General features: G+C 40.6%; 1 protein-coding gene and 1 non-coding gene across 2 annotated transcripts in view; both read right to left on the bottom strand.

The window, feature by feature from the left end:
• Positions 1 to 369: 369 nt before the first annotated feature.
• trnar-ucu (transfer RNA arginine (anticodon UCU)) lies at positions 370 to 443 on the bottom strand. The gene has a single exon. It is a non-coding gene; the product is annotated as a tRNA-Arg (tRNA).
• Positions 444 to 3,295: 2,852 nt separating this feature from the next.
• Positions 3,296 to 12,409, bottom strand: part of LOC136678889 (succinate dehydrogenase cytochrome b560 subunit, mitochondrial-like) — a 390,354-nt gene continuing 381,240 nt past the window's right edge. The window contains exons 3-6 of the mRNA XM_066657066.1: positions 11,319 to 11,420; positions 5,816 to 5,877; positions 4,134 to 4,297; positions 3,296 to 3,526 (exon numbers count right to left, since the gene is read on the bottom strand). Of these exons, the coding sequence (XP_066513163.1) occupies positions 3,422 to 3,526; positions 4,134 to 4,297; positions 5,816 to 5,877; positions 11,319 to 11,410 (423 nt within the window). The 5' untranslated portion in view covers positions 11,411 to 11,420 and the 3' untranslated portion in view covers positions 3,296 to 3,421. The remainder of the gene's footprint in view (positions 3,527 to 4,133; positions 4,298 to 5,815; positions 5,878 to 11,318; positions 11,421 to 12,409) is intronic.

Here is a 12,409-nt window from a genome sequence, read left to right as displayed (position 1 = left end):
TGTTGTTGATTTTCAGGCAGAATGATACATTCCCATGAGCACATGGGTGCCTTGTGGCCTAAATGGTTTCAGCACATCAGCAGCAGCAAATCTGAGCTCTGTTACCAACCTAAAATCAGATGTTCTTGTAGAGTCCTTCTCCAAAGCTGCATTCAACCACCATCTGTCATTTTTCCATCTGTGCACATACAGATAATAAACACAATGAATGATGTGTAAACCCAAACAGCTCCATCTTTCTATGAAGGTTATCTGGCATAAAATGTAGGAAACAATATAATCTCTGCGTTCATTACGTTCTTAAATTAGGGAAAGAGAGTAACGTCATTAAAAAAAAAGCTGCACCCTTGCACAGCCCGGTTTCGGTCGCATCTCTGCCGGGACTCGAACCCGGAGCCTCTGGATTAGAAGTCCAGCGCGCTATTCCATTGCGCCACAGAGACTCAGCCTCCTGATTCGTCGCTCAGCGCGCTCATATTCTGCCTCTCTTTCTCCCTCCCTCACTTCCCCCTCCATCCGCATCCTCTACTCTGCAGCATCAGCACCAGCTACGGAGCTGTAGTACAGCGTCGCGCCGACAGAGGGCGCCCGAGCCCCGACTCACAGCTAATGACTCACGGCTCTGGATCTTCCAGTCAGCTCCGCCTCTCGACTCTTTCCGCTGGAAACGATTCCTCGATCCTACTTCGTTTTAACTATAAGTTGTATAATGGAATCCTCGCTATTTCAACAAGACAGTTCAAGGGCCATAGACAAGTGCATAGGGTCGGGGTTAAACCACATTAACTAAGGCGCACTAACTGCTTAGTAATGTTTTAGATCACATTCATATGAATCAACTCTAAGCTTTCTGACTCTAAGAATTGTCGGCCAGGAATCGACTCCTCCGGCCTCCAGTGTATGTTTCGAAGAATCGATACCTTAGCTCCCAGTCGCTAACAACGGAGGGTTAGATTAGCGATTTAGCTTAGCAAAATATTTACGATGAAAGACAGTCCTTTGCGTGGACTTTGTGTAAAAAGTGTGGACACCCTCGTCATTTAACAGGCCACATGGACACATGACGTTGACGTGTCGCTAAAACAACAAGAACTAGATGTGAAAAACCGCTGTACCATTTGCTAAAAGCAGTGTTTTGGCGCTTTAGGTCAATCGAATCTCACATTGCTCCATAGTCCCTACTGAGTGCACTAGATAGGGAATGAATTAACAGCTTTTACACTCACATCCAGCATTATAGACATCCAGTAAAACGCCATTTATATTCACACAAAGACCGAACCTCTCTTTGTCCTAAATTTAGTGATCTATTCGGGTGCAGGACTGTTCATTTCTAGAATTATTTAGTGTATAGACTAGGGAGTAGGAGCCGTTTGAGACACAGCCAAAGAGATATGCTCTACCATAAAGGCCCTCCAGTTAAACCAAGGGTGTTTTCCTTACTTATTTAACAAATACCTGTGGCGTTTTTACATGTTGGAAGACATGCCATGTACAGAATAATAAGTCTACGACATGGTTGAACATCAGTGTTCCAAATATTTGATCAAATTCAGATAGCAGGGTTTTCTTATGTCATAAACCTCAGGAAATTGTAGGGCAGGGTTTTTAAGCTGCAGGTGAGCAGCAAATATGTTCATAGAGGGAAAGGTGGGGACTAGTTCCATGTTCATAGATCCATGAATACTGAATAAAGGCAAAGGAGTAAGCTACTTTTGAGGAATTGGGGGATTTATCCTTGGATATAAGTGAAAATGTAGTGTCGGGTCCTGGGGTTGTGGGTTCGAGCCCGGCTCCGGGTGACTGTCTTACCTCACACCATCCAAAAAACCACCTTGATAGGTAAATTCATTCATTCATTGTATGAATATGTAATATTTATAACCATATAAGTGGAGGAAATGTATTTGTGGAACATTTTTTCCCCTGTACCTCATTCTTATCGGGAGAATACAATAGTTTACTTGCCTCTCTGAACCAAACCGGCTCACTATTGCAGACGTAAGATTTATGCAGGAAACATAGAAGTCAATATAATTCATTTCATGAAATGGGGAGTGGGAAATAATTCACTGAATACCCTCTTTACTGTAGATACATATTAATGAATATTTGTGTTAGGCTGGAGTACAAATCCACTTCTTGGATTTTTATTGTCAGGAGAGAGCTGCTTTCATTTCTATGTAGAACTATTATTTGTTCACCTGAAGGGCCATTCCACCCATTTTTCAAAATTTCTGCATAACTGAATGGTTAACAATTCAGAGTGCTTTGATGTGAAATGCTTAATTCTGGAGAAAAAATCAAACCTATTCACTACATTGGCAGTAGAAAGCAGACCTCTGGAATGCCCCTAAACGTTTCCTGACACATCTACAACAAATATATAAAAAGACTATATAAAAATTGGCATCAGCAAGAAAAGCTAATCTACATTACATTAATAGAATTATGCAAATATGACTAAGAAACAACGTGAACAATGCAGACCTGTGATTGTGACCCTTTTAGCAGATGATTAAAAATGTATTGGTTACGGAATACTGCACAGGAACACATTTCCCAAAACACTGGAGCATCTTGAATACCTGCTGTGTTTTGGTAAGTAACTGGGCAGTTAGGGCTGCTGACTAGCCGGTTTGATCCCGTGTGGGCATTGTAGGAAATGGACCTTGGGCTGGACTGCTGCCGTTTGTAATGTTCTTGCTTGCTAAGCACAGCTGTTGTTGTGCCCTTAAGCAAGGCACTTGACCCAGGAGTACAACCCACTTCACCCCATCCTCCTGCCTGAGGGCTGGCTCATAAATGAGGGCAAGCTTCTCAGCCAATGTTTCCTAGGAAAATAAAGGCTCCCTTCAGTGATTTGTCAAAAAGCACTAGGATCATGTAGTAAGTCGTTGTGAGGAATGAAAGAAAAAGCTTATTCAGAGGGAAAGTATATAGAGGATTGCATAATACACCAGTAACACGTATTTAGAAATGCAGGTAATGTCTCCTTAGGAGCCTGTAAATTGAGTTCTACCCCCCAACCACCCCCCATTGATCTGGAATGAGTTGGAGAAGTGTTTGTGAAACAGAACTAACCATGATGCAACACCAGTGATCTCATCAATGCTCGTGGTGCAGTTCCATCAAATCCTCACAGAAAAGTAAGAGGAAAAAATAGGGGAACAAACTCCCTTTTAATTCCCTTCTTTTCAGAAGAAAGAGGCGATGATCATTTAAATGATGATAAGATTAATGTTAACACACAGTTTAAACAATTACTTATTTTTAAAAAGCCTTAAAAAGGAGGGTACAACAGGTCACGGAGATATATTTCTTAATTTATTTTATTAATGAGGGCCAGGCGGACCACCTGGAAGACAAGACGAACAAACGAAAACTTCTCTCTCCACACTTTTACTTCTCTCCCCCGGGTTTACAGCGCAGTCAGGGCGAGAGAGGCGAGGATGGACAGAGTGATGACGACGTATCCAGAGCGATTTACCTCCGTTATCTTCAAGCCCTTCCCGAAATCCCATATCTGAGAGCAGTGGGCGAGAGTGGGAGAGAATATGAGAATTTGTTGGTTGGGGGTGTTGAGGAACTCCAAATTAGTAAGTGCTCAATATCTGTGATTAAATATTGACCCGTCTCACATTACTTTAAACCAATTTCAAGCCTACGCTTGTTTCATTTTTGTAACAAAATAAATGTCACTTCTTGTCACTGCAGGTCTTTTTTTCAGCACGATTGCTGCCATGCACAACTCCTAAAACCAAGACCTGCTCTCATATTAAACTTCCTCCAGCAGCTCTGAGTATTAGCTTTAAACAAAGGCATCACCTGAATATGCTAAAGTTGCTAAATAACAAATGGAAAACAGAAGGGTCAGTTAACATTATGCAAATGCGATCACATGAAGATGTCCCTCTGGCAAGAGGTGCGTTTATTCTTCACAAAAGGACATTCAGTTACATACTGTTCTTGGATAAATTATGCAGGTTTTGTAACTCATATCCCCTGGGGAAATCTGCTGGTTGTGATGCATGTATGTGTGTGTGTGTGTGTGTTTTTATGAACATGAGGTAAAATGAGGAGAAAGGAGACAAAGGAAAGGGCAGCTCTAGTTGTGATGGGGATGTGCTTACCAGGTGACGGACGCCATTTAAGCTGTGATAAGCTACTGGGAAGGAGACAGCAAATTTGGCAGCGGTGATAAGTGCAGGACCAAAGGACAGAGAGTGAACCAGGTCCAGGTAATGGGGAAAACTGCCCGGCAACACCAGTGCAGCCAAAGCGAAGGCAGAAATACCTGAGGCAGACAGAATGTGCAAAACAGCTAACATCACACAACATAGCTAATGGTGCTGAGTAGAATGTCATGGCTAATCAGCTGATTTCCTTCATTAAACAATTTAAAAATACTATTTTGTGTGTGTGAGTGTGAGAGAGAGGTGAGAGAGAGAGAATATGTCAACCGATAAACCATAACATTATGACCACCTCCTTATTTCTACACTCTCTGCTTGTCCACACGGGAGCACTGTTGCTGTGCATACTTTCATTCATTGTCTGTAACCCTTATCCAGTTCAGGGTCACGGTGGGTCTGTAGCCTACCCGGAATCAATGGGTGCAAGGTGGGAACACACCCTGGAGGGGGCACCACTCACACCTATAGACACTTTTGAGTCTCCAATCCACCTACCAACGTGTGTTTTTGGACCGTGGGAGAAAACCGGAGCACCCGGAGGAAACCCATGCAGACACAGGGAGAACACACCACACTCCTCACAGACAGTCACCCGGAGGAAACCCACGCAGACACAGAGAGAACACACCACACTCCTCACAGACAGTCACCCGGAGGAAACCCACGCAGACACATAGAGAACACACCACACTCCTCACAGACAGTCACCCGGAGGAAACCCACGCAGACACAGAGAGAACACACCACATTCTTCACAGACAGTCACCCGGAGGAAACCCACGCAGACACAGGGAGAACACACCACACTCCTCACAGACAGTCACCCGGAGGAAACCCACGCAGACACAGAGAGAACACACCACACTCCTCACAGACAGTCGCCAGGAGCGGGATTCGAACCCACAACCTCCAGGACCCTGGAGCTGTGACAGAGACACTACCTGCTGCTCCACCATGCCACCCAGCAGGAGGATGTAGTTTTAAAAAAGAACTTTATTTTGCCCCCAAAGTACTACATACTTTATTGAATATTACTGTCAGTGTCTATAGTAAAATTTCCAATTTAAAATGAACACTGGAAAAGATTTGGGTTTTTTGCTCCTGGGGCTCCCCCTAGTGTAATTCATTTTTTACAGCACTGTACTGAAATCAATGGGGAGAAAGAGGGAGGGAGGTACAGAGTGTCGTTTCTGCAGTGCTGAGCCCTGGTAGCAATGACACAGCCTCTGTTCTCTTTATTACAGGTCAGTGATGTATCACAATTTTGAAGGTGTAATTTCCCAAAAGCAAAACAACAAAAAGCTGTTCCCAATTGACTGACTGACCTTATGTTCCCATCCAAAGAGACACTAACATTTACACAAGGAAATATACAAACACACCTCAAGCTGTCTTTATTCTCACATCGAAATACAAGTTATATATCAGAAGGGATTAGAGGAAATAAAGAATGAGTGGGGAAAATAATTATCTATTTTTATCAGTGTGATTATTATGCAATTTTACAAAGAAGCAATCGAACGTGACCACAGAGACCAGACCTCTACATCACTGAATGTGTTTGAGATTATCTGGACTCTGTGTGTGTGTGTGTGTGTGTGTTTGTGTGTCTGTTTTACCTCCACTCAGAGCTATTCCTGTTCCTCTGTGAGTGATTGACATCACCATGGGGACTGACCACCTGCAAGACATAGTTACCATAGTAACACTGGCTCCTGGCATGTTACCATAATGATGGGGGAAAAAATGAACAGACACACGACAAAAGTCCGACTAGATTTACGTGACTCCACATTTAATGGATGAAAAGAAAATTAAATCCCAAGATTACTTTCATTTTCATCTATAATATATAAAAATACTAGTTTGGCATCTTCAAAAGTTAAGACAGGATCAATGCACTGTGGCAAAACATTTAGTTCCTCCATTCAATTTCTTAATTAATGAGCGATATCTCACCGCTATCATATGCCTTTTGTAATTCTTTAAAAAGATCTAAACAATCCCTTATTAATGCAGTCGTCAGTATCGACTGGTTCCATGTAGGGCACACAAGGCATGCCCAGAGCTGACCACAACATCAAAACAATGCCCTTGCTCAGAGAGAACATACTGCTGACCACAGCTTCATGAAAATAGAACTAAACATAGAGAAAAAGTGCGTTAACTGTGGGCACGTTGTTCATGAAATTATAATGCGACAGCATTCTGAAAACAAATAAAACTAGTCTAAGACGGTGTGAATTAAACTAGTCTGAGACGGTGTGAACAAAACTAGTCTGAGACGGTGTGAACAAAACTAGTCTGAAACGGTGTGAACAAAACTAGTCTGAGACGGTGTGAATAAAACTAGTCTGAGACGGTGTGAATAAAACTAGTCTGAGACGGTGTGAATAAAACTAGTCTGAGACGGTGTGAATAAAACTAGTCTGAGACGGTGTGAATAAAACTAGTCTGAGACGGTGTGAATAAAACTAGTTTGAGACCGTGTGAATAAAACTAGTCTGAGACGGTGTGAATAAAACTAGTCTGAGACGGTGTGAATAAAACTAGTCTGAGACGGTGTGAATAAAACTAGTCTGAGACGGTGTGAATAAAACTAGTCTGAGACGGTGTGAATAAAACTAGTCTGAGACCGTGTGAATAAAACTAGTCTGAGACCGTGTGAATAAAACTAGTCTGAGACCGTGTGAATAAAACTAGTCTGAGACGGTGTGAATAAAACTAGTCTGAGACCGTGTGAATTAAACTAGTCTAAGACCGTGTGAATAAAACTAGTCTGAGACGGTGTGAATAAAACTAGTCTGAGACCGTGTGAATAAAACTAGTCTAAGATCGTGTGAATAAAACTAGTCTAAGACGGTGTGAATTAAACTAGTCTAAGACCGTGTGAATTAAACTAGTCTAAGACCGTGTGAATTAAACTAGTCTAAGACCGTGTGAATTAAACTAGTCTAAGACCGTGTGAATAAAACTAGTCTAAGACGGTGTGAATTAAACTAGTCTAAGACCGTGTGAATTAAACTAGTCTAAGACGGTGTGAATAAAACTAGTCTAAGACCGTGTGAATTAAACTAGTCTAAGACCGTGTGAATTTAACTAGTCTAAGGCGGTGTGAATTAAACTAGTCTAAGGCGGTGTGAATTAAACTAGTCTAAGACCGTGTGAATTAAACTAGTCTAAGGCGGTGTGAATTAAACTAGTCTAAGACCGTGTGAATTAAACTAGTCTAAGACCGTGTGAATTAAACTAGTCTAAGGCGGTGTGAATTAAACTAGTCTAAGGCGGTGTGAATTAAACTAGTCTAAGACCGTGTGAATTAAACTAGTCTAAGGCGGTGTGAATTAAACTAGTCTAAGACGGTGTGAATTAAACTAGTCTAAGACCGTGTGAATAAAACTAGTCTGAGACCGTGTGAATAAAACTAGTCTGAGACCGTGTGAATAAAACTAGTCTGAGACGGTGTGAATAAAGCTAGTCTGAGTCGGTGTGAATAAAACTAGTCTGAGTCGGTGTGAATAAAACTAGTCTAAGACGGTGTGAATTAAACTAGTCTAAGACCGTGTGAATTAAACTAGTCTAAGACCGTGTGAATTAAACTAGTCTAAGACGGTGTGAATTAAACTAGTCTAAGACCGTGTGAATAAAACTAGTTTAAGACCGTGTGAATAAAACTAGTCTAAGACCGTGTGAATAAAACTAGTCTAAGACCGTGTGAATAAAACTAGTCTAAGATCGTGTGAATAAAACTAGTCTAAGATCGTGTGAATAAAACTAGTCTAAGACGGTGTGAATTAAACTAGTCTAAGACGGTGTGAATTAAACTAGTCTAAGACGGTGTGAATTAAACTAGTCTAAGACCGTGTGAATTAAACTAGTCTAAGACCGTGTGAATTAAACTAGTCTAAGGCGGTGTGAATTAAACTAGTCTAAGACGGTGTGAATTAAACTAGTCTAAGACCGTGTGAATTAAACTAGTCTAAGACCGTGTGAATAAAACTAGTCTAAGACCGTGTGAATTAAACTAGTCTAAGACCGTGTGAATTAAACTAGTCTAAGACCGTGTGAATTAAACTAGTCTAAGACCGTGTGAATTAAACTAGTCTAAGGCGGTGTGAATTAAACTAGTCTAAGGCGGTGTGAATTAAACTAGTCTAAGACCGTGTGAATTAAACTAGTCTAAGGCGGTGTGAATTAAACTAGTCTAAGACCGTGTGAATTAAACTAGTCTAAGACCGTGTGAATTAAACTAGTCTAAGACCGTGTGAATTAAACTAGTCTAAGGCGGTGTGAATTAAACTAGTCTAAGGCGGTGTGAATTAAACTAGTCTAAGGCGGTGTGAATTAAACTAGTCTAAGGCGGTGTGAATTAAACTAGTCTAAGGCGGTGTGAATTAAACTAGTCTAAGGCGGTGTGAATTAAACTAGTCTAAGACCGTGTGAATTAAACTAGTCTAAGACCGTGTGAATTAAACTAGTCTAAGGCGGTGTGAATTAAACTAGTCTAAGGCGGTGTGAATTAAACTAGTCTAAGACCGTGTGAATTAAACTAGTCTAAGGCGGTGTGAATTAAACTAGTCTAAGACGGTGTGAATTAAACTAGTCTAAGGCGGTGTGAATTAAACTAGTCTAAGGCGGTGTGAATTAAACTAGTCTAAGGCGGTGTGAATTAAACTAGTCTAAGGCGGTGTGAATTAAACTAGTCTAAGACCGTGTGAATTAAACTAGTCTAAGGCGGTGTGAATTAAACTAGTCTAAGACGGTGTGAATTAAACTAGTCTAAGACCGTGTGAATAAAACTAGTCTGAGACCGTGTGAATAAAACTAGTCTGAGACCGTGTGAATAAAACTAGTCTGAGACGGTGTGAATAAAGCTAGTCTGAGTCGGTGTGAATAAAACTAGTCTGAGTCGGTGTGAATAAAACTAGTCTAAGACGGTGTGAATTAAACTAGTCTAAGACCGTGTGAATTAAACTAGTCTAAGACGGTGTGAATTAAACTAGTCTAAGACGGTGTGAATTAAACTAGTCTAAGACCGTGTGAATAAAACTAGTTTAAGACCGTGTGAATAAAACTAGTCTAAGACCGTGTGAATAAAACTAGTCTAAGACCGTGTGAATAAAACTATTCTAAGATCGTGTGAATAAAACTAGTCTAAGATCGTGTGAATAAAACTAGTCTAAGACGGTGTGAATTAAACTAGTCTAAGACGGTGTGAATTAAACTAGTCTAAGACGGTGTGAATTAAACTAGTCTAAGACGGTGTGAATTAAACTAGTCTAAGACGGTGTGAATTAAACTAGTCTAAGACCGTGTGAATTAAACTAGTCTAAGACGGTGTGAATTAAACTAGTCTAAGACCGTGTGAATTAAACTAGTCTAAGACCGTGTGAATTAAACTAGTCTAAGACGGTGTGAATTAAACTAGTCTAAGGCGGTGTGAATTAAACTAGTCTAAGGCGGTGTGAATTAAACTAGTCTAAGACGGTGTGAATTAAACTAGTCTAAGACGGTGTGAATTAAACTAGTCTAAGACCGTGTGAATTAAACTAGTCTAAGGCGGTGTGAATTAAACTAGTCTAAGACGGTGTGAATTAAACTAGTCTAAGACCGTGTGAATTAAACTACTCTAAATGACTGTGAACTGCAAATATTCCTTCTCTATTGTGACATATGTCAGAGTAAAAAAAATGATCTTAATGATGAAGTTAATTAAATAGTGAATTTTGATTAATGACAGGTGGGGGGTGCAGGGAGGTTCTCTGAGGTTACAGTGATTTCAGAATATGTGGGGTAATGAAACAGTCTCCGAGATTACCGAATGTTTTCGGTTAGTAGTAGGGCAGTCCCAAATACCGTTTTCAGTGCTTTGAGGCTTCAGTCCCATAATTGGGCGAATATTCTGTGTTGGTGTGTTGTGGGGGTTGTTTGTCGCTCAGCTTTAAAATCCCGAGTCCGTGCTGCAGCTCACGCTAAATCGCTCTCTAACTCGCTCATACACGCTGTGGCTAAGGGCACAGAGTACAAGAGTTAACCAGAGCCTCGTGGAGGTGGTCTGGTCTAATTCGTGGCATAAAGCTGTAACTTCGACACCCTTTATGTGTTGAAGGCCACAAACATCTGAAACATTGTAGAAATGCATAAATAATATTCTGAGATTTCAAATTCAAGGACTGTAGACGATTCTACTGTCAACACCACTTCACAACAACTTCTTATGATGGGCATGCAGAGTTACTGAAGAAACCTGAGCAGCGTCAAGAATGTTGGGACAATAAAGAGAACCCTTATCCAGTTCAGGGTGGCGGTGGGTCCAGAGCCTACTTGGAATTACTGGGCTCAAGGTGGGAATACACCCTGGAGGGGGCGCCTGTCCTTTACAAAGCGACACACACTCACACATTCACTCACACACTCACACCTACGGACACTTTTGAGTCTCCAATCCACCTACCAACGTGTGTTTTTGGAGCGCGAGAGGAAACTGAGCACCCCGGAGGAAACCCACGTGGACACAGGGAGAACACTGCACCAGCATGAAAATTAAGAAGTACAGAAATGTACAAAAACTGAAGAAAAGGCTTATTCTATGACCACCCACGATAAATATAAGTTGTTTTGTTTTAATCCAATGTGAATTTGCTTTAATTTCAAAAAGATAAAATTATCGGTTATTAATATCGGTATCGGCTACTCCAAGAGGCCCCCAAAAACTTTAAATCGCATCCCAACTAAAAACATTCCTGCTTAGAAGAATATACCTCATACGTAATCTGCTGAAGTTTTTATAATCTCTCATTTCTTTTTCCTCACAAAAATGTTTACCTTGTAACACTTTGAGATTTGTGTTAAATGTATAATAAATGTATTATTTTTAATTTTTAATAATGTGGGTTTTCATATAGCAGAAACATCCATCCCAATCCTTACTTATGAAGCCTTTCACATTTTACTAGTGGAAGACCATCATATCAGGTGAGAACATTCTAGATTCTAGACTATTATTACAGCACCGATCTAGTCATTTTCAGCTGTGTCTGAACCATCTAAGGTTCTGAATTGATTGTGTAATCCTTCTCTCTCTCACTCTGTCACTCACACACACACACACATACACCTTACCTATAGATGGATATATGGGGAGACAAAGGTCTGCTGAGTCGAGTGTTTTTGTCCCAGAACTTGTTCATCTCCTCTTTTGCTGAGGTTCCCATGGGGACAGCACTGGACAAATGCAAAACAACATAAACATTACAAGTAATGGAGTATACTGTACTAATGCTACTAGTACCTCATTAACCACCACTAATTTGTATAAAAATGATACACAGTACAATGTTAGTGAGGGAACGTCAGCATCCAAGAAATCAGTGAAAGAAAATAATGCAGAAATAGAGGGAATTACATAGTGTAGGCTGAAATAAAACACAGATTTACACGTTTGTGACTGTCAGGATTAAAGGTCTCTCAGTAGGCAGCGTATTGAAGGTGTCTAAGAATTGGGACAGCCCATGTGTCAGGAGCGTGCTCACTGTGAGGTAAAGTGCTCTCTATGTCAACAGCTCACTAGGTTTTGGGACAGACCCATTATCTTCACTGCTATGAAATTATATTATATTATTGAAGCAAAATATATTTTCCTAAATATAGACAACCGCTTTAACAGCAAGTCATCATTAATGTTGCTGTATGAAATGCTTGTTCTCTGACTGATCGACTGAGCAAAACCATTAAGTAAAAAGTCTAACTGAAATTTTAACTGAAACATTACTCATTTCCCCGAAGACTGAGTCTAGTGCAAACATATGGCATCACAGCATGACACTGGCAACACAACAGTAAACGGAACGTAAAGCCTTTGCCTTTTTTTTTTTTTTTTTTTAAATAAAATAAACATCATACAAACCCCAATCTGGGAAATGTTGGGACATTTTGTAAATCAAGAACCTATGTTTTCTTAATGTGCTCAAACCTGTTTAACTGACAAAATAATCTGTAAAAATGAACCAATTTAGAATTTAATGCTTGCAACACCCTCAAAAACCTTGGGACAGGGCCATTTTTTAATCGCTGTGTCTCATCACTTTTTAAACATTTGGGAACTGAGGATACAAACTGTTGTGTTTCTACAAGTGAAGCTTTTGCCCATTCCTGCTTAACACAAGACTTCAGCTGCTGATCAGTCCATGGTCACTGTTGATATCTTCATGATG

This window comes from Hoplias malabaricus, chromosome Y (assembly GCF_029633855.1).
Source record: "Hoplias malabaricus isolate fHopMal1 chromosome Y, fHopMal1.hap1, whole genome shotgun sequence".
In the NCBI taxonomy this organism is placed as follows: domain Eukaryota; kingdom Metazoa; phylum Chordata; class Actinopteri; order Characiformes; family Erythrinidae; genus Hoplias; species Hoplias malabaricus.
Note: the sequence above shows the minus strand (reverse complement) of the source record. Positions and strands in the feature narration are given on the sequence as shown.